General features: G+C 40.4%; 1 protein-coding gene and 1 pseudogene across 1 annotated transcript in view; one reads left to right on the plus strand and one right to left on the minus strand.

Moving 5' to 3' along the window:
- The window catches only part of LOC122760889 (contactin-associated protein-like 4), a 39,921-nt gene extending 17,672 nt beyond the window's left edge, over positions 1-22,249 (plus strand). The window contains exons 12-19 of the mRNA XM_044016087.1: positions 1,148-1,366; positions 5,392-5,631; positions 9,344-9,568; positions 10,494-10,627; positions 11,804-11,891; positions 15,476-15,694; positions 17,973-18,044; positions 19,575-22,249. Of these exons, the coding sequence (XP_043872022.1) occupies positions 1,148-1,366; positions 5,392-5,631; positions 9,344-9,568; positions 10,494-10,627; positions 11,804-11,891; positions 15,476-15,694; positions 17,973-18,044; positions 19,575-19,771 (1,394 nt within the window). The 3' untranslated portion in view covers positions 19,772-22,249. The remainder of the gene's footprint in view (positions 1-1,147; positions 1,367-5,391; positions 5,632-9,343; positions 9,569-10,493; positions 10,628-11,803; positions 11,892-15,475; positions 15,695-17,972; positions 18,045-19,574) is intronic.
- LOC122760890 lies at positions 6,507-8,349 on the minus strand (annotated as a pseudogene).
- Positions 22,250-23,165: the final 916 nt, after the last annotated feature.

Raw genomic sequence — 23,165 nt, forward strand, 5'->3', positions numbered from 1 at the left:
ATTTCTAGTCAGGGCTGACTAGACTGGACTAGCAGATCATAAGATGATCTGTACCTACACGTACAGTTTATGTATTATCCCACTGTGGGTAATTATGTAGATCACTGAGCTTAATTGCTCACTGCGCTGTGAAAAGTATTCTCAGCTGGAATCCACGAAAAGCTTCTCAATTGATTTGTTCATGTTAACTGTTGACACGTTTGCTGAGATGTCCATACTAATGTTCCTCACATGAGCCACAGATAAGCAGCCATAACCAAACAAATAGGCTGAGCTTTGTTTTACCAGCACTGTAATGATGTAATGATGGACTCACTTTTGCTATAACTTGTTTAAAAGTTGACTTTTGGTACTTTGTCAGTCAATGTCTTGCTTCTTTAGGACGGTATTGCACAAAAGTTTCCTGTTGCATTTTTGGAAGGATTTTCAGTGCAGCCTGTGGCTCACAAAAGGCTATTACATGCTAATCAAATTATTTAACACATTGATCAGTAACATTTTCTTCTGCCAACTGGCAGTTGATCAAGCTGTCAATGCCTAATATAGAGTTTCCCCCATCGATTGAGGATTCTATTGCTTTTATGCTCGTGACAAGGCAAATGACTGCTTTGGCCATATCCATCCACTTTATCCTGCACATGAGGGTCCCTGCTAACATGGTGTGAAAGGCGGGGTACACTGGACAGATCGCCAGTCCATCACAGGGCCACATAGAGACAAACAACCATTGACTCTCACACTCTCTGGTCATTTTAGGGTGTCTAATTGACCTAATCCCCTAATCTGTTTGTTTTTGGACTGTGGGAGGAAACCGGAGAACTCAAGAGCAAGAGCGCTAACCATGACCTTGACCGTGCATCTCATCAGGCTTGTGTCCAGCTCACTATTTCCATCTACATTATAGTTACGGATTGGGTGAAGGCTTGAGTGGCCCTTTAAACTACGGCTTTTTGTTTGTATGTTTTTTGACAAGAGAACGTTGATTCTTTGGCAAAAACATTCGTTCTTGAAGGAGTGTCCTCTTCCACCGCCTTTTGTTACTCAGTTCCTAGGAGCAAACTTTAGGAGAAGAGTTATAGGGCTGAATTGAATACTGTAATATTTCTGCTATGTCGTCTTAATAACACACTCGGGTTCCGCCTTCCAGCCTCCACTCAGGTGGTTTTCTCATTCGATGTGGGCAACGGGCCGCTGGAGGTCCACGCGGAGTCAAACGTCTCACTGAACGACAACCGGTGGCATCGTATCCGAGCGGAGCGGAATGTCAAGGAGGCGTCGCTTCGATTGGACGAGCTTCCCGCCGCCGCTCAGGAAGCGCCCACTGACGGACACTTCCACCTGCAGCTCAACAGCCAGCTCTTCATAGGTGACGACAGTTTACATCATTAGCAGTGTCTGTGTTTTGTCGTCAGCAATTATTCTCACACATTATGTTGTTCTATACAGTATAAATGATATATAGCATGTAGCTCCTCATACAGCATCCATGTCATTCTCCTGGGATCCAGTAGCTCAGTGTTCTCTGCTCTTCTGAAGTCAACAGCTTGATAACTTTAACCTTTTTTTTTGTGCCTCTGCCCTCAGTTCACATTAGATGCCACTGTATGAATCACTGTGGAGCTATTCACAGATGAATAGTTCATCTGTTTAGGATCTAATTCAGCCATCTGTGTGAAGACATTTCCATGGAATTGCACAAGTGAAGCTCATAATGTGCTGTTTTTGTCATTGTCAGTGCAGATTTACCTCACTTATATCTTTTGTGTGGCTGTAGTTAGACCAGAACTGATGAGCAAAGGATGGGAAACTACTGAGTAACTGGTTCAAACCCTGAAACACAAACATTGTGTGAATGTAGCCTAAATATACTGTACCATATCGGGCATGGTGCTTCTGTGGCTGTATTCATAAAAAGTGAAGACGGTAGATCATCAAAGATCTCCTCATATCAGGTGCAGAGTCCAGTGGTTAATAGCTGATATCTTGTTTATTTGACATGCTTTTATTGCGACGTTTGATCAACGTAAAGATCAGCTGCCTGGATGGATGTGAGTCAATCCTTAAACAAAGGCCCTAAAAATATTCCTTTCCCTTTCATTTTCGGCTCAATCCTGTTTTCTTGCCGGCAGAATTCACAAGACGCTGAGTCAGCTCATTTAAACTCCTGGTTTTCCCAAGATGGTAGCAAGTGTGGCCTCCTCTGACGATCCTGCATGACTGAAGAAGTCGGACGAATGTTCCTAAACTGCTGAGTCAAATAACCACTGATTACAGCCGATAAATAACGCGCAGTAGCATGCAGCAGGGAGTAGTTATTTTATACTGTGTACAGTACATAGAAATATTGTGTTTATAGTGATTTCCTCCTGCCAGGGTTTTTAAAGCTGTTTTTAATGTTTTACATGTTTTATTCTGCCTCTGTTTGGGCTTCTTGGATAGAAATGATGTAACAGCATTTCCATGTTGCGTTCTTTATCTTTAAACTATCAGGGAGTGTTTGTGTGTATACAGCAGCAGAGCAGGGCAGAGGCAGACAAGGAGCATTATCCCATCAAATGATGATGGACCGGGTTTTATGAGCAGTAGAATTCACTCCTGAAAGTTTTCTTGGGCTTTTTCTTTCGTCTCGTTTTACCTCGGTCTCTGCGTCGTTTTATGAGGTCACCTGCCACAATTAATAGATACTGAATTCCAGGGTCGTCTTCTTCTTCATGTGCCATCTTCATGTGTAGATCATCTCTTATGATTTGACCAAAGAATGCACATTTCCACTGTTTGATGGTATAAGCAGTTTTTTGTTTTCATCTTTTTATTTTTTTATAACTCCTTTGTTTGTTTTGTGCTCAGTCCAAGATCTCAGTCTCAATTTTACTTGCTGTTACTTTAGTTCGTGCCGCAGTGGTTCTGATTTTTCTAGATGCATGATCGCGCATTGATGCCAATCTTTGTTGATGTTGTCAAAGGCAGCTCTTGCTATTCTGATTCTTCATTTAATCTTCTTTTAACCTAATAATTTAGGTAAAGAAAAAAAAAGAAAAATTCAGAATGCAAACAAGGGTAGAGGCCAAAAAATAATTCAGGCTTCAAAAGAAATTCCTTCCAAAGCCACAGGAGAAATAAGTGACCTGTTCACCGTTTGACTAATTAATACAAATGAACGTAATCAAATGCTTGAGCAAATGTTTTCATGTATATTGATGTGACTGTTGTGTGTGCATTATTGTGTACATAGTTAATCCATCCAAGACAGGATATTGATTTATTTGGATTAAGTTGCTCCCGGCTTAAAAATTCATCTTTGCACACGCAGTGTATTTATTCATCGAAACTTCAAAAAACAACAACACTCCTGTGTTTAAATTAAAAGCTGCTGTGTTGTGCAAATTTAGAAGCCATAAATATAGATACAGTGTGTATATATATATATATATATATATATATATATATATATGTATATATATATATATATATGTGTGTGTGTATATTAGTGGATAGGTACATGTGAGTGATAATCCCGCCTTTAGCTCTACAAAGCAGTGGATGCCGTTGTTTATGATTAATTAGCCGTGTTATTGCCTTGCATAGATTTATGATCCAACACATTGTTTATTTTCTGATTCATTTATTGCTGTTTGGACCGTAGGTGCTAAAAAACAAATCCATACACGGCAGTTTCTGAAGGCACGCAATGAAAAGTGAAATGACTTCCACGGTGGAGGTGTGGAATCTTTTGTTTGAGGTTGTCGAGCCTTCGTGTGTTTGTGCGACGCGTCGCTGTCTGTCTGTCACCAACGCCCAAAGGCGGTTCTTCTTTGTCTCCGACGTTTGCGCGAGGATTTTCAGCGCTCCTTTGATCTTCCCCTTCATGTGTCCGACACATGTCGCGACTGATGAGCCGCTCCTATTTGCTGTGGCGGTTTCACTTTCATCGTGAAAGACAACCTGTTCTGTCGAGCTGTTTCTAGATTTCATTTCTCAGAAGCCACAAGGAAGCAAATGTTTTGGTAACTGTCTGGTTCTGGTGCCAATCCCAGCTGACGTAGGGCATTCGGCGGGGTCACAATCTAGACAGTTCCCAGTCCATCACGGGGACACATAGAGACAAACAACCACTCACACTCACACCTGTCGTCAATTTTAGAGTGTCCAATTGACCTAATCCCCATATTGCATGTTTTTGGACTGTGGGAGGAAACTGAAGAACCTGGTGGAAAACCCCACGCACACACAGGGAGAAATAGGTATAATGTGCGATACATGTCGTGACTGATGAGCTACTTCTATTTGCTGAGTCTGTTTCACTTTCCTCGTGAAAGACTATTTTTAGATTTCTCAGAAGCCACAAGGAAGCAAATGTTTTGGTTATTGTCACTTAAATAGTAATTATATTTTTTTTCGGGTCATTTTCTCCAAATAACATCCAACTATGTTTCACTCTGTGTTTCATTATACTCCAGATTACTTCTGTGTCCCGTCGCTCTTCACAATTTTCTCGCTTGTTTCAATAAATCCAATTCCATTTCTGTTGAGAAACCTGGGAAAAAGACCTGATTTTGGTGTGCTGAAGCTTGCACTGTTAGCCCGGATGTCATTTCTACTCAAACAATCCATTTCAACATACATAGATAATTTAAGTTTGATTGTGTAACGATCAAATTTAAGCGCAGTCTACTAATTGGAAGTAGAATATACTTACATTTGAAAGTAATGTCATGAATGAGTAACTTTAAGTTAAATGGGATGTAATTTATAAGTTTGGGACATGACCATGCCGCTTAAATTCCCACTGCATTCAAGTAGTGTAGGAAGGTTCGATGTTCCCGAGGTCATTTTTCAACTTAGTGGATGCTACAAAGAAGATTTTTTATATTTTAATAATCAAAACATTTAAAAGACATGGTTAGCCGTTTCTGGTGATGTTTCATGTTGTTATCAACTATGCATTAACACTTTTTAAGCTTTATATCAGTGATTTTATCCCAGACTTCTTGTTGTATTCTACTAGTAGACTCTACAATACCTAAAATCACTAAAACAATTGACTTGATATCATTGATATCATGATTTAAGGAAATAAATAACTTGCTAATCTATTTTACTCTACACGGGTCGATATTTACTGTAGCCTATCAGTGTTTGTTTGATTTTTGTCAGTCGGAAAATCATTTACCCGATTATTCTGACATCACTTGAATGCAACATAGGTCACCTGGGGGTGGACAGAGATCGTGTGATTGAGTTTTATTCTGGGAATGAGTTACAAAGATATTCTCCAAAGCCTTTCATAATTTTCTATAAATAAAAATACCTATTTGAGTGTTATTTTCCGTATGTCATGTACAGATGAGCTCATCCATTGTAAATTGCTTCTTAATGGTTTGTTGTCGTCAGGAGGCACAGCGTCCAGGCAGAAGGGCTTCAGAGGCTGTATTCGCTCTCTGCAGCTGAACGGCGTCACCCTGGACCTGGAGGAGAGGGCCAAGATCACACCCGGGGTGCGACCAGGCTGCCCGGGTCACTGCAGCAGCTACGGCTCGCTCTGCCAGAACCAGGGCCGCTGTGTGGAGAGAGCCAACGGCTTCCACTGTGACTGTGGCCAGTCTGCCCACACCGGAGTCTTCTGTCAAACAGGTTCACACATACTCAGCTTTAAGTTTTCTGTTTGGACTGAAGCATGTGACTGAGATGTTAACGACCATGCTCTGATGCAAGGATGACAACTTGAATATATGAGTTATTACATCTATGGGGTGCATTTTTTTTGAATTGGCAAAACTTTTTTTTGAAAACTTAATAGTTCAGCCCTATTTTCTAATGTAATGAAAACAGAACAAGTCTCAGCACTCACATGAAAACTTTATTTTACACATTTAATCAGCAAATTATCTTCACCGACTGCACATACAGATGTGTTCTTTTGTTTCACCTTAAATCGTACTTATATAAAGTAAAATGAATGATCACGTTGATTATGATCATGATAACTACAGGTTTATCATACAGTACATCAGAAAATCTTACCTTTAATCTTTGAAACAGAACATGTTCAATCTAATTGTAGATATATTTATTAAGTGAGAACAAAATAAGTCAATAAGCGAAGTGTGGTGAATATATACAGTAAATCTCAGTGTACTGTAATTACTGTAATTTCACAGTAGTTATGACTGTGATTTAGAAGATTATCCAGTTCAGATACCGTGTTAAACAGTAGAAATCACTCTTATTAAAACAAATAATCCCCCTTAACCTTGTAAAGCCTGACACATGAAACAAAACAAACAGAAAATTCTAAATTTTTGGAACTGAGATGTTTATAATTAATTTTTATTTATCATTTGATACGGGTTTTTTTTTCAATATATTTCATTTTTATTATTTTGGTATCTGGTAACATTAATGCACCAAGAAATAAAATGTAAATAATGTCAATGCACCCTACACTGTTTGATTGACAGAAAGCTTGCATTCACAATTTGTTTCTAAAACCCTTTTTAATGTGAAAAGCCATGACTTGGAAAAGCTTGTAATAGCAGGCAAATGATGCAACCATGGCTTTTTTTAATAAAAAAGTGTTTTAGAAACAAATTAGGATTCAAGTTTTAAAGAGTAAAATACAAGATTTATCTCACGGCTCCTTAAATAACACACGTCTATTTGAGTTTACAGAACTCGGCTGAGGCTCCATAAAAGCTGAAAAGTTCAGAATAGTAAAAGATCCCGATTCCAGCATAGAGAGGCTGTGTGAATGTGGTCTGGACTCTGTGGAAGAGAGTCATGTTGTCGGAGACGTTGTAGAAGGAGATAACGCCCGCGCTTTGATCCACGTACACTCCCAATCTGGCGGTTGTCAGATCATTATTTATCACCCAGCATCCATTTTGGACTTCAAAACCCATTTCATCTAAGGTCCCGTCTTGGCAGATTTTCCTCGGATATGTGACCGCTACAGTGACGTCTCCTCCTGTACTTCTACTCTCCACCTCCCAGTAACAACGTCCAGTCAGAATCTCTCTGCTCAGGACCTGAGGCCAGTCCTTGAATCTGTGTGGATGACTAGAATAAGACTGCTTTTTCCTCACTGCTGTTACTTTTCTGTTTCCGTCAGATAACAACAGGTGTTTGTGTACTGTGTATGGATCCAATGTGATTTCCTTTGAATATTGTAAGAACTCAGCTCTGGTCTTGGGCTCTGGTTGTGGCAGTGAAACATCGTCTGGAGTCACTGTAAATGCGGCGTCTGTCCATGGCTTAGTCAGGAGATCCTGTAGTTGACCTCTGAGCTTTGACACAGCTACTGTCACATCCTCAGTATGACGTTGGTCCTGGATGAGAATGGAGGCGGACTGAGTGTCGCTGAGCGGTAGTTGAGTAGAAAGTGGTTGTGATTCTCCGTGTGTAAGAGCCACTGCAGTTCAGCGTCTTTACTCTTCAGCTCAGTGATCTCCCGCTGCAGCTTCTCCTGAAGATCTTTGTTTCGACTCAGTTCACTTTTCTGCCGGAATCTGATTTGCTGCTTCACGTCAGAGCTTCTTTTTTCCAGGAGACGGATCAGCATTTTGAAGATCTTGTCAGTGTCCTCCTCTGCTTTATCAGCAGAGCGGTTGACAGCCTCCACCTGTTGCTCAAGCACCTTCACATTCTTCTCTCTGCCCTGGATTCCCTGGTGGATTTTTTGTTGACTCAGCTCGAGCTCTCTCTGCCTCTGCGTCCTTTCTGCTGCAGATGAGACCGTGTCGTGGCCTCTGTGTTGGTCCTCACAGCAGAGATAACAGATGCACTGCTGATCAGTGCGACAGAACATCTTCATTACCTCATTGTGATGAGAGCAGATGTTCTCTTGCAGCTTCTTGGAGGGGCCCACCAGCGTGTGTCTTTTAAATACAAGTGACTCGTAATGAGGCTGGAGGTGTTCCTCACAGTAAGAAGCCAAACAAACTAAGCAGGACTTGAGAGCTTTTAGTTTCCTCCCAGTGCAGACATCACAGGCCACATCTTCAGCTGCAGCATAGCAGTGGTCAGCACGAGCAGCTTGAAGCCCAGGCTTCTTCAGTTGCTCCACCAAATCTGCTAACATGGTGTTCTTCATCAGGACTGGCCTCTTCATGGTGGTCTTTCTGCACTGAGGGCAGCTGTAGATCGTCTTCTCGTCCTCTGTGTCCCAGTGGAAGTTAATACAGTTCTTACAGTAGCTGTGTCCACAGGAAAGAGTGACAGGATCCTTCAGCAGATCCAGACAGATCGCACAACGCATGGTTTCCTGCCCCAGCTGAACTCCTTTCGCTGCCATTTCTCATCCCTGAAGTGAAACTGAAAGTCGGACTCCTTGGCTCTCGTCACCTTGCGAACTCAGTTTGCGAACTGCACTGCACTCGACTGCACACAACTTAAAACAGCTCAGTGAAGGGGAGGTACCAAGTCAGCAAAGATCTTTGTCTTTTAAATGAGCACGCAGAGCAGGTGTTTACAGGTTTAGCTTCATTCCAGAAAGAGGAGTAATAATAATAATAATTATGTTTTTGGTGTATCATTAGGCAGGATCATACAAAACAAGACATGTGAGTGGATACGTGGATGTGTTTTCACTTCCTCTACCTTGTAGAGCTTGTTTTGACATTGTTTACTTGAACATGAATGACTTATCAAGAAGACAGAGATAACTGTTGTAAAGATTGGGTTAAAATCATTAAAAGTGCAAAACAAAAAAAAGTGAAAGTAGTAGAAAAAAGTAAAAAAGTTTCTGGGCATCAGTGGAGAGGGAAAAACTCCCTTTCTGTCAGGAGGAAATCTCTGACAGAACCAGACTCTAAAATGTGCCTCGTCCGGTTGGGGTGAAAGGAAAAATGTGGAACAGAGAAGAAGTGGGGAGTGAAAGAGATTCATTTACACTGAAAACAACTGCTTTACAAGTGTGTGTGTGTGTTGCGTGTAATACGAAGTCACCGCAGTTTCATGCAGCCGTGCAGTGATGACTCCGCCCATGTTGAGTAGGGACTATTTTTATAGTGGAAACGCAACCTAAACCGTTGGCGTGGCGAGCTGGGACCATAGTGGATAGGGCCATATGTGAGATGTGCTTGAGAAAAGAGGTTCAACTGCATCACAAATACAAGATCTTCAATTCAAAGCATGTCAAAACATTATCTAAAACATTATCTATCCTGAGCGACAACAAGGTGTAATGGAACTGTTGTGTGTGGGGGGAAATGCCCTTCAGTTGAGTATGTCTGCATGCCGTATTAATGCTTCATTAATGATTGTCATGTAACTCCCTGAAAGGGAAACCGTCGACTACGTACTTCAAACATCTGATCCGCAAAAATCAAAAATATCTTTCCTCCAGAGGTGTCGGCGTCCTTCAAGTCTGCCACGTCTGTCAGCTACACCTTCAAGGAGCCGTACGAGTTCATGAGGAACAGCAGCGCTCTGCCGTCCTCCATCTACTCTGACATGACACTGAGAGGAGAGAACGTCTCCCTGAGCTTCAGGACCAACCAGAGTCCGGCTCTGCTGCTCTACATCAGCTCGTATTACAGGGAGTACATGGCCCTGATCATTAACAAGCACGGTGAGGAGGATGCAAGGCTTTTATTTTGAAGGAGTTGGATTGTTTGATTGACATGTGAAATAGCTTCTTAATTTTTAGGGATGTTCTTTTGTTATTTTATTGCCTTTTTTTTTTTTACCTTTTCTACCATTTTTATCTCTAATCCTTTTTGATTTTTGCAAAAAATTTTGGTCCCTCCTCCTCCTTTTCCTGCACCACACCAGGGGTCTCAAACTCAGGTGACCACGGGGCTGCTAAACATGATCTGGTCAGAGTGGGTGATATGTGCTCAAAACGACATCACAATATTCCATCATGATACCGCAATAATAATATCTGTGACAATATCTCACAGGATTTCAAAATAAAAGTTGATTGAGTAGAGTGGTGCTGTGCTGGAACTGTACAGTGGGAAAGTGCCAGAAGAAAAGCCCGGAGCGGGACTGAAACTGAAGTGTCATGTGAAATCACAGAGAGGATTCTCTTGTTTCCCCCTGAAATCTTTCACCCTTGAATGCATCTACAGCTCCACAAAAAAAAAATACTCACAATTGCATTTATAAAGTATGTCTGTAGAAAAGTAGTGGTTTGTAATCACTGCTGTTAATATGCATGTAATATTTTTTCTTTAAGTTTTGAAGTTGAAATTCTTTTTAAAATCCTGATTTTTAGCTGACACTGAACACATCACAGGGTCTCGCGTTCATTATGGACTTGATGGTCTTGAATATCAAGAGAGTTAATGAGATTTAAATAATTAGATTAGTTCTGTGAGCTCTGCTTAATGAGACTGAAACTTTTTTCTGAGACTTTTTTTCAGCCAAGATTATGGAGCAGTGGCAATGTTTTCCTTTTTTTTTACCCAGAAAATACTGTGTTTGAAACAATTTCTGCTTTTGTAAATGCAGCTCATACTAGTGACACGTGTGTTCCTGTGTGTGTGAAGATGAGCTGGAGGTGAGGTACAAGCTGGACAGCAGCAGAGACGCAGAGGTGTTGAGGAGCAGAGTGAAAAGTCTGGCCAACGGACAACTACACACCGTTACTGTCAGGAGACTGAGCGACTCTGTGTCTGTGCAGGTAATACACACACAGTACACTGCAGTTTTAATGGGAATATCTTTTAAAAACAAACCCACCTCCATAACCTGGCTTTTATTCTTTTATTCTATGCTTTATTGTCCTCTAACAGAATTTTTAATTTTCTATTTTACTGCACCTATAATTTTATCATGTTCTATTGCTCATCATACCTTATTTATGTATTTGTTGATTGATTTAATTTACTTATTTATTTATAAGTACAGATTTACTTATCTATTTCATTCCATTTTATCTGTTTATTATTTATGTTTTTACTTTCTCGTACACCAGCTTTTACCTACCCAGTGTTTTTTGCTCGCGGCTGAGTTCCATGCTGCACCACACAGTTGGACAAGTAATGCTACGGTAAAAGGCCAATAAATAACACATAACTTACCAAACTTACCTCTGCATGTGTAGTGGCATAAGCATCGGGACATTATGTGCGTCACATTTGCATAAAAGGAGCATCCACCAAAGGGTCAGTCCTGCGTGACGTCTATGTTCTGATTACCCTTTTGTGATTAAAGACAAATGTTTTGAAACTCTTATCAGCACAGGAACAGTTTCTGACTTCCGACCAATTCAATAAACTTCAGCTTTTATCAGTGTATCTGGCAACAGCAGACACACAGTGACGCACAACTGGTGACATTTTAATTTTGGGATTCTCAATGACGCATTTATAAGCAGCATATTCACATTCAAAAATCATGTACAAGTGACTTAATACTGTTTTTTTATGTGGAATTTAAAGGTATGGTTCAGTTTTCTTTTAATGTGAGCTGTACACTCCCCACTGTGAGCCCACTGTGCAGAGAACCAGCATCACCATAAGAATATGTTCACTGCTGTATCTCACTTACAGCTTTCCCTGTGTTGTTTTTCAAAATATTAAACTTTGGAGCTGTAGAAGCTCTACGCGACTCTCTGTGTTTCTCAGCATAATCGGTGTTTAGATCTCGTGTCATCCGGCGACATTCTCGCGCTGCCGCGCACACACAGGATTGTATTCATTTCATGTCAAGACGGACAGAGACAACATTTCCCCAGTAAAGCAAGAAGGTTGCAAAGAAGTTGGAGTATGACTGAAAACACAAAGACGCGCACGTAACAAGCAAATTCTACTGCTCAAAAAAACAAAAAAACTTCACAATTATTTTCTTCTTTCAGGTTAACCAGGATGACGGAGAGGATTTCAACCTAACATCTGATGGAGAATTCAATGCCATTAAGTCTCTGGTTCTGGGGAGAATACAGGGTAAGGCTCTTGACATCGTTCCTGAAAATGACATAAACTGCACATACACATACTTATATTTAGCTTGCATCTGTGTTTCATCTCATAAGAGATCAGGGTGACGAGTTTATGATCAGTGACGTTGTAACAAGGTAGGCAAAGCAGGCAATTGCCTTCCCCTGATCTGAGAGGGGCCCTCTGAGAACATCTGAGTTCATTAGTCCACAGCAATGACAATTCTGTCCCCTAACAAGGCCCCATGCTGCTAGCCTGCTGCTAAATGGATCATTATTTCATAGCATCAGTGGATGAACCCTTGCATGCACTTGCTTTACATATAAAGTGACTGAGAGGAGGAAAAAGACAAAAAAAGAAAACCAGTTATGCCAAGGGTTGCATTTGTAGCAACAGTAGAAACATTGTTGTTGTTGTTGTTGTGGTTCAGTGTTGGGCCCCTTTTGACTGGGACCCCCAAATTCCCTTGAAATCCCTCTGGTTAGTATGTGCTCCTGCAGGAAGTAAACTAGCTGTGGCTGCTTTAACCAGAGAATACAGAGCATTTAGGCTGCTTTTTTCCCCCCCATAAGACTGCAATATAGAGAGTGTCTTATATCCTTTTTTGTGATAAAGATTATTTTTTTTCATTTTCACCAACTATATAAACTCACCTGACTAAAAAGTACTTCTTTTTTTTTAAATTGGATTGAATTTGTTAAATCTGGACACACATCAAAGTTTAAATTTAGCTTTTCTCGTTTTTATGAACAAAAAGAAAAGAAAAATAGTCTATTTTGTGACTTTTTGTGATAATTATTGCATTATCCCATTTTTGTGTGTGTGTGGGTGGATTTAACTCTTAGTGCTCACGCGGCACAGATCTTTGCCACAGGTGAACCCATGGTAATTTTCCATGGGAATAATACACAACTCCTTATGTGGACATCCTGGGAGGGTGTGTTTATAGGTCACATATTCAGGCTTTAAAAAAATGTTTTCGTCTTCTTATTTGAGTCAAAGTTATGATTCATTTTATATTGCATTTTTAGTAGTGATATTAAGTAACAATAATTGTGCAGAAGTCACAAAATAGACTGTATTTTCTTTTCTTTTTGTTCATAAAAACGAGTTGAGTGAACTTTGAGCTGTGACATGTTTCCAAATTTTGCAAATTCATTCTAACTTCAAACAATTTGAGTACTTTTTGCTCAGGTGTGTTTATATAGTTGGTGAAAATGTATCTATTTTATCAGATTGCCTAGGTTGCGCTGACAAAAAGGATATAAAACACTATATGTTGCACATTCTTATAGCCTCTGTATATACTGTACGTTTAATCATAGTAATAGATGGTAATAGAAGAAAGCAGCCAAAATGCTCTGTGTTCTAAGGGTTAAATGCGATATAAAATAAATCATAGATTCATTTGACTCAACGTTCTTGTAAAGCCTGTAAATTTAAAACATTTTACCGATTATTAAAGGAGTCCATTATTGTTGTCCAACCACTGACAACCAAAATCCAGTCTGTTCAATTTTCTTAGTCTTAGTGAACTTGAAAGGAAAGAAAATTTGAAAATATTTACAATTAAGAAACTGGAAAATAAAAGCAATTGGGGATTTGGTGCCTTGCTCATGGGCACCCAGCCCTTGGCTCATCCCAGAATTGATCCCAATCCCATTACAAGCCCAATTACTTTCCTCTTGGCCATGGGCTAATAGAATATTTTACATTATATATAAAGTATAAGATAAAAAAGTACAACCAATAATAAGTAGAAATGTGTTAACGTTGATAACGTTGGTTCAGGGAGTACAGAGCTCTTCCAGATGTCCGGCATGGATGTGCCATAGTCTTGTACATCATTATCATCAAGCTGCTGTTTTTCTTTCACAGACAGGGGAGGCAGTACCACAGTCAGGGAGGGACAGTAATTGGCAGTGTCATGACTTATTCATGTTCCCTTTGAGCAGATCCATCAGAGACGGACTGAGCTACAAGCTGCTAATAACACAAGGAGCTGCAGTCACAGGTGTCTCTGATGAGAGAGACTCGCCGCAACACTGTCAATGTGCACCCAAACAAATTGGCAACTAGAAGTAAAACACGACGAGTAGCTGCTTTAAGTAGCTGCCACCACACGGTTGAGGATTTTTCGGAGGGCGGTGGTGCCGGAAGCGACGTACTGAGGGCCGTAGTGCGCAGGCCCAAGGATTTAGCTGAAATATAGCCTTTACCGTGACATTTTTTACTTTACTTTAGCTCTTTTCCCTGAAATTGAGTTGTTTCTTGTACGTGATGTGCTTAGAAGCCTTCTCTTTATCCACTTTTCTGTGATTTCTCCCATAATCCTCTATTGTAGTAAAAAAATTGAGACTTCTAGCTTGGGGAATAGTTGCCAGCGTTGGCTTTTCATTGGCAGCCAGCCCTTAGTATGTTACTTCCGGCACCACAGCCCTCCAAAAAATCCTCAACCCCACCACATGTATGCTCTGTAACCATCAGAGGACACTAAACAATCTCCATCAGTCAATTACATTACTACCACCTGGTGGACTGGAGTGGAATAGTTGGTTCACTCACTGATTTGCCTCATCTTCACGGTCTGCATGAACATGTTAGTTCCTTGAAGAAGGTTCTCAGCTCAGGTATATCTGTACATTTGTCTGTGATACACCCGGAGGACACGAGAGACATGACAGCCACACTGCACAGTTTACGGTCTCTCCATATTTCCGTGTCTTTGGATATAAATCATCGGTATCTCAGCCCGAGTGTCGCTCGCTCAGCGTGTTTTTTGACCTTGTCATGTCAGCATGTGTCCAGTCGTCCACCTCTGTCAAACCACGATTGACACAGAGTCAGATCAAGATCTGAAAAAGCAACGGGAAAGTGGATTTTCTGTCGTTCCCTTCCAAAGCGCTCATCCATCAGCCTGACTAATGGACCTGGAAGGAATACAGAGAGATAGGCAGGAGGAGGAAGAGGAGGAGGTGATTGAGTGAGGAGCTGATGTTTCCTGCTGCTCTCATCATCATGCAAAATTGTCCTGTGGAAACTATCGTTGCTGCCTCAGGCATGAGAACAGACGCTCAGTAACAAGGAGCAGACAGAGGACGAGGGTGAAAGTGTATGTGTGTATTGTGGAGCGACCGATGAGAGGCTGAATCACTTCAGAGTTCAGTGATGTACAGGAGATGAGTGAGAACCTTCACAGACATGAGTGTAGCATCATTGGTGTCCTTCACTGGATTAGGACAGTGAGACAACCTTAACTAAACAAATACTCCTTAAAGATTTGTTTTCATATTCATATTTATTAAATTACTAATGTACAACTGTCTATAAAAAACTAAGATATAACCTTTAATGTTTACATTCAAACCTCTGGACACAACGTTCTCCAGAGTTCAGCGACCATGGTGCGACCTCAGGAGAATGTTTCACTTTTTGTTTCCCTCAAATTTAAGGGAACGTTAGGCTCCTGGGTAACTCTGAGGGAACGTTCTCTAAACGTTATATTTTGGTTTGGTTCATTTTAAGAAATAATTTAAAATAAAACGTTACGACACAATTACAACAATTTCTTTTTCTTCTTATGTCCTCAGACTATGATGAGTTGGACTCAGATTTGGCACAGCTGGGATCTCTTGGATTCACCGGCTGTCTCTCAGTCGTCCGTTTCAACTCCATCAGCCCTCTGAAAGCTGCTCTGCTCCACCCGGACACCAGCCCGGTTGTCATCAGCGGACCTTTGGTCCAGTCCACCTGTGGTTCCTCGACTTCAGCCGATCCATACGCAGCCGAGAACAAACGCCACCTGTCAGGTAAGGGAACGTTTGACAATGGTAGTTTTTGATTATATCCAGAACTTACTTAGACTATGTATTTAAATAATCCGTGTACAATCTAAGTGCAATGATAAACCTTAGATGCTCCTGACGGAGTCGTGTGTCTCTTTGGCTGCTAAATGCTCCGCTGTGTTCCGCAGCCACTCTCTGACTGTGTCTGTCTGCCGTCTGATGCTGAGCAGGTGGTGTATAGAGGGTTTTAGAGCTTCTTTGCTGCTAACAGCTGCCTGGTGGGACCGAAAACAGCGCTATCAAAGTGCTGAGATGGAGCCATAACAGTAAAGTTTCAGGATGAACGGCTTTTTTTTTTTTTTTTTAAAAAAAGAGTGAACTGAAACATTTTTTTTAGAGCTTTATCCATAAGGTTATTTGACTCATGCATGCTCATGTTAAACATATTGGTTAAATAAAGAGAACCTATTGAAGGGATAGTACTCACAAATAAGACCTGGTCAGAAGATTGGCCAGAAATTTGAAGTGGGCGTGGCTAATGCAGAAGTGTTGCCATTCCCAGGATTCTCAAGTTCTGCACTTGAATTTCTCATGAAGTATGAAATGTCCTGGCCAGAGCTAACTTTGTTCTTGTTCTTGCCACCTTGAGAAAAAGAAAACTTCTGCCTGTTCCTGCTGCAAACTGAAGTTTATGTCCCTTTGTAAACCACAATCGGGAGTTGTTGATCCACTGCTGTCTGCATCCATATGTGTTCTATTTGTGAATTTGGTGTTTGAAATCCTTTGTTTGGATTTATATAGCTCAGTGACACAAACATACCCAACAGGGAAGAAGCTCCTATGTCCCCCTAGAGCTAAACATTCAGATTACTTTTCATGGAAATTGGTGTGAGAGAGTAAACAACTTACAAACTTCTGTTTCCAGTCATGAAAGGCTGCGTAACTGCAAGATTTTCATAAAATAATGTTGGTTAAATAGAATTTATTAGGTGAGACTTTGGTTGAGGGGCAAAAATCCATGTCCTGGCAATGCTGAATATGAGTCAGTGACACAAAAAAACCCTGAATTATCACTTTAATGGAAGCCTTTGCTTTGGCTCCTGCATCCTGATTATCACCACCCACATCATGTGAGGGTCAAAATCATTATTTCGCCATGTAACAGGCAACGTGAAGGTGTCTAAAAACCATCACATCAGTCATCATTTCACCCACCCACACGTCACATCTCATGATTCTACATATTATGAGATTTGAAATCATAACTATCACCGCCACCGTGTTGTGTATGTGTGTGTGTTTGTGTGTGTGCATCGATTTAGCGTCCCTGCACATCAGCATTCAATCTTCATCTGAATCCAGATCCGTACTCATCCATATTGATGGGTATTGAACTGGTCAGGCAGGGGCGTTTAAGGTCGTGCACCACTCTCCGCCATTACTCACATCAAAGGTGCTGTTTATGCTCCAGAATCAGATCGAAATCCTCCGCGTGAAATAACTTCAGTGACACAAACTCAAGCGGCAAACGAGAGAGCGAGCATTTTACAAAGTGTTCGGTTTTCAGGCCGTGTTGTCAGTGTCATTTAGGAACAAATGTTAACTGATGACAAACTCCTTACTGTCCTTGTGTGATGTGCATCTCATGGTTCATGAACTAGGTGTTTAGACTCCTATTTATTTAGTTAGAAAGAACGTTTTAGTCATAATATACTATTACAAAAGATGGTTCATTTTGAATTTCTTTCCCACATGATCCCTGAGGTGATTCTAAACTATAAATGCTTTATGTTTGTGTTAAAGAGCCTTTGTTCACTGCCCTTCACCAAAGTCCATATTAGACATGGGTTTGTCTTGCAGCAGCAGTGGAGCAACAGCAAGTGGACACAGCCCCGAGAATAGAATGTCCACGACGTAAAAAAATGTCTTTGGCCCAGGTAACGCCCCTAAAAAAAAGCCCCTAAACTATCCCTTTACTGTAATTTAGGATTATTGTTTTGATTCTCTGCTCTTGTCATTTTTTTCTGGGTGACGGTCTGGAAACCTTTTTTCAATTTGTTTCTGAAAGTCCTTCTTGTTTCTGACCCGTTCCTTTTCCCACTTTTCTGCCTCATGTATTCATTTCTGTGTTTCTCCACATCACTGCCTCTTATAATTGTTTGGGCTGTTCTATGATTGCTTCTATTTCCCAATTTTAATCTTCTATCTTCCTCTTTTTTCTCTTCTACCTTCTCTCCCTCTCTCTCTCTCTCTCTCTCTCTCTCTCTCTGTCTCTCTCTCTGTCTCTCTCTCTCGGCTGTAGACCAGTCTGGTTCAGTGGGTTCAGGTCAACCTTTAGTCAATGCCATGAGGACTGACTCAGCTCTGATCGGAGGTACTGAAACCGTTTCACTGTATTAAAAACCTGTGTCATCTTGTATCTCCCTTCACATACGTGAGACTGAATATTTCACTTAATGTGGAAAAAAAAAAGAAATGAATAGTTTTCTGACCAGGCCGATGAAATCAGACTGAACAGTATAACGGTGTCACTCGGGGGGGAACATGTGACTCAAAAGTCATTTAAAACTGTCGATTCAATCCGTGTGACTCTGTGTCTCTGTGCACAAAGCACAGCCAAACTAATTAAACCTCTCCTGAAATGACTTCCGCATGTTTATCTTCAAACGTGTGGACATTTTAAAACCAGAGTAATATCCCGCGAATTTAATTTCAGCCGTAGTCTGGAATTCCAATTAAACCAAACTCTTTTTTGCTCCCCCTACATAATGAAACGTGTGTCTTCAATTACTTAAATGTCCAGATGGCAGCGAGAAGGAGGAGGGAGACGACTTCACGGACCAGTCTCACAGAACTCTGTGGAGCCGAGTCCTCTGTGGCCCATTTACTGAGCCGAGTCTTTTGTGACAGTGAGCAAACGAAGCCAGTCACGACTCGGCGGTGTGAAGACACAGCACGCTGTCGCAGCTTTGAGAGTTTTCTGCGTGATTCTATTCCTGTCGCCTAAAGCGGCCATTCCCAAACTGAGGATTTTAAATCTGAGGTCCAAACACACAAGACTTAAGGTCAATCATTCCTATACATTAGAGGTTAGAGTTTGACTTTTCTCACCTAACTTTGCCAGAAACATTCATATTTTAGTCACATGCAAACTCAACAAATAACACTTTTTACAGCAATGCTGCGTCCTGCAGCTCTAAAATGCTAAATATTAATGACATTTTTATAAAAGTTTATTAATATAGCCTCCGTTTCTTCACAAAAATAAAACTAATGAGTGGAAAATGTTTGAGAATGATCTGCACTCACCATGTTTCATATGCAACAGACTGTAAACAGAGATCAGAGGAGATGCACATTATGGAATTATTGATCAATGAGGCCAAATCATTCTGACACATTCACTGATCTGTTGACAAACTTAAAAACATTCACCTATTAGGTCATTTAGTTTAACCCTTTAACACCTAACCCTCAAAATGTCCGTCTGGACTTTTTTTGCTCCATAGAATGTCCTGTGACTAAGTGCTTTTGCCCATTTTTCCAGAGTTCCTTACAGCGTTTACTGTTTTAACTATTTAAAATGAAGGAGAAAAAAAAACACTGCAGTTGTACAATGAACAACAGATTTTGCGTTTGAACAGTTTGAAACATATTTACAATAATAATGTTCTTCCCACTCGCTCCTCTCTGGCAACAAAGACGCTGATTCTCAGGCTTCCAGAAACAGCGCGAGTGAAATGACTATAATAACCACATATTTATGCTTTGACGTGCAACTTCTCAGCTTTCAGAAACTGTCGCATTTTCTTCTTCAGTGTTGGAGATTTAAGTTATTTTCAATCATTTTTGACCATAGTGTAAATCAATGGCTGGTTTCGCCCATAGATGCTTTTCCTTGCAGGTGTGATAGCCGTGGTGATCTTCGTGGTTGCGACCGGCCTGGCGATCACCGCCAGATTCTTGTACCGGCGAAAAGGGACGTATCGGAATCGGGAAGTGAAGGGAGTCAAACAGGAGGACAGTCCAGATTTTCCTTTCAACAACCAGACTGACTCCCAGAGAGTGTCCTGTGAAAACCAGAAGGAGTATTTCATCTAAGTGCAGGGGGCGAGGACCTGGCAACCTGATGAACCTGAAGCAGAGGATTCAGACGGGGTTTGTCCACGTCACACTGCACTAAGAGAGACGCTGGATACTTCACTGACAGCTTTAAATTAGGAGAGAAAATAGAAAGAAAATGGGTCTTTTTCTGGATATTGTGTATATATTGATACGAACAGGCAACACAACTGGACTCATGAGGTCTTGATAGTCCTTGTAAATATGAACTGTAAATATGAAAAACCAGCTGGCGTCTCGTCCACGTCACTGTCAAATTTACTGGAAAACTCGTTTGGTTTTGTACATTATTCCAAGCACAACTTTGTTTCCTGTTTCCGGTGACATGGGGGGCAAAGCGAGTCATTTTACTGCAGCCCTGACACAAGGGTCATGGTTGGACACCTGTTCTCTCCACCCAATGCCACGAGCTCGCTTCATTTTGGTCTAAAGGGATCCCTCGGGTTCCCTTTTTGCCGGGAGCCCCCTACAGTCTCTTTTATTATTATAATAACCTTTATTTAACCAGGAATAAAAAAACTCATTGAATCTCTTTTATAAGAGTGTCTTGGTCAAGACAGGCAGCAGTACATATACAACCACTCAAACATACACAAACAAAATAAATATTCATAAAAAAAATACTTAAAATACACAGGGTGTGTGATTTAAACTCACAATCAGGAAATGATTCAATGAAATCAAACTGCATTTAGGCAAAACGTCTGCAGCCATTTGATTCTGCCTCCAATTCATTTAAAAAATATTTAAAAAATGTCCAATCAGACCAGATTTTTCAGTTTCAGACGCTCTTGTAGTTTGTTCCAGGAACTGTACCTTGGAAGTGACAACACGTCGAGGACATGACGTGCTTCTAATGTCCCTGATCATTGTGCTCGGAAACGTCACTGGAGTCATTTTGCTGATGGACTTTTCTGTAAGGATGAACCAAGTCCAACTAAGCGTAACCATGCAGGAGTAATCGGACTATGAATTGTATTATCCAGACTTTTCAATAGCTTTGATTGATTTTTCCAATTTATTTCCATTGTTCTTCTCTCCTCTTACTGCACTTCTTTCTTTTTCTTGTAATAGGAAAGCACAAGAAAAGCAGATTGGGGGGAAAAAAAACATCCATGAGCATTTAACTTTGTTAGATCCACTCCAGTTTTCAATTCCAAACTCCAGTTTCTTTTCTTGTCCCTGAAGCGTGCAACTGCTGGAAACAACCTGCCAGCTTTCTATAGGTGGATTTGAATCATGAAGAAAAGGATTCTTTGATTCTTCAAATACGCATATTAGATAGAAAGATGCAGGCTCCCCTTTGTGGAACTTGAAAATAAATCACTAGGACTCATGTAAGCGAGTGAGGCAACACTTAAAAGCCACTCAGGCCACATGAAATTTTAATGATTTTCCCCCTTCACAATTATCGCAATCACAGAAATGGAACTAAATGCTACTGATCGCGAAAAAATTGCACATGGTTTATTCCTGCTTAGCATAAACGAGCCTGAATGTCCCTGAAGCTTTTAGCAGCTCAGGCTGCTGTAACTCAGTGTCTGTCTGTCACCTCCATCACGACGTGCAGAGATGGTTAATGTGCTTTTGAAATGCTAATCCACCTCAGTCTGACAGGTGGATTGTGACTCGGTAGAAAGCAGCAACGTGATCAAAATGAGACTGGGAGATGATCCAAGAGGCAGAGTGTCGAGCAGACGTAAAGTGTATTGAAAACATGTAAGATAAGTCGCCGGGATGAAGCGAATGCCGCCGCGTGTTAATTCAGTTCGCGCGTAAAGAGCAGAAAGAGGATCGACAGCAGCTGTTCATCAAGTATTCCTTCAATGTTTCTCCAAAGAGATGATGGGATTTTAATGGAAAAAAGATGTTTGAATTTTAAAGTGCATCCGTCATCCCTTTGTTTTTGTTGTCTTTTAAAAGTAATCATTTTCTCTTGAGAAGCTGCTGTGGTTTAAAAAAGTGACTTCACTTGTTATTGTACTTTAGCTTTACCAAAAATGAAAACCCCTATGATGTTTTTCATCTACAGATTCCACCGGCAACTGTGTCATTCACTCTCATTTAGTTCATGTTTTTACACAGCGTTTTTTTCCTTTGAAAATGCCAGAAAACACTTTTAAATCCTGCATTCATGTTTATGGGATTCAGAAAGAGCACGTTGTTTATAGTTTGTAACATAACGACAAATATAGATGTTACAACTGAGGTGTAAGGTGATTCTCTTCTTGAAATCCTTGAGCGTTTGTGAACGTCGCCCCTTTCATTGAAAGAGCTTGGTGTGTATTTCCTGCACCTCAAGAGCTGTAAAGGTTACAACATAAATGCTCTTTTAAAATCTGGCAGTTCTCAATGATTTATGATAATAGGTCTGAGTCCTGGGAGCTATAACATGCATTTCACATTTTCAAAAAGTGGTTTACGACACAAATAAAGAAGTTTTTTCTGGTCTGTGAAGGCTGCTGTCGTCACTTTATTCTCACATACTGATTCTTTCACTTATCGGTACCGACAATATAGTACAACAACACTCTAAAAACACAACAACCCTATATAGTGAACCCAAGAAATTAAACCCACACAAGAATTTTACTATGGTTTTACTTTTAAACCTCTTGTGCTGGTGTGAAGGTGCTACTTAGCTGAACACAACTAAACTTTAGTGTTAGCCCACCATGATTATTTGTACGATATGCAGAGTCACATGACATACCAGAGGATATATGTGCACATTGTGTTGTTTCCAAAAATGTAAATAAAGCACAGTAACCTACATGGAGAACCATGTAACCACTCTCACTCACTATTCTTTTGTCAATAAAATGCAGTTAAAATGTTGAAAAAAGTCGATCAGTGTTTAACAAACCTGGAAATCATGATTTGCTCATGATGTCTTTTCAGTTTTAATGATTTTTTTTTTTTGTCAAATGGAGCAAAGAAACCGGAAAATATTCACGTGTAAGAAGCTTTTTTTTAAAAAACAAAAAAAACTTACATCTTTTGAAGATGTAAGGTTTAAATACAAAGAAAACAAGATGGGGGCGTCAGAGTTTATGTGAATTCAAAGCTGACATCTGACTGTCTATTTATTCATTATGTATTTACTGCCAAACGGGAATATTGTTTAGTGGCATTAATGTGATATTTTTTCAGTCGCTTTAAACACGAGTGTAATGAATAGCATCCAACACTAAATTGGTCATTTGGTAAGAGGGCAGGGCATTAATATGGACAAAAGATTGAAATAAATAGATGTTGTGAACATGACTAACATGTGGTATCTTTTATTTACTAAACATGTTCATAATGTAGTGTTGTAGTATTGTAAGGGAAGTACTGACAGTTGGAGGGTTTTTTGTGATGTCACGATACA

This window comes from Solea senegalensis, unplaced genomic scaffold (genome assembly GCF_019176455.1).
Source record: "Solea senegalensis isolate Sse05_10M unplaced genomic scaffold, IFAPA_SoseM_1 scf7180000014135, whole genome shotgun sequence".
Classification (NCBI taxonomy): domain Eukaryota; kingdom Metazoa; phylum Chordata; class Actinopteri; order Pleuronectiformes; family Soleidae; genus Solea; species Solea senegalensis.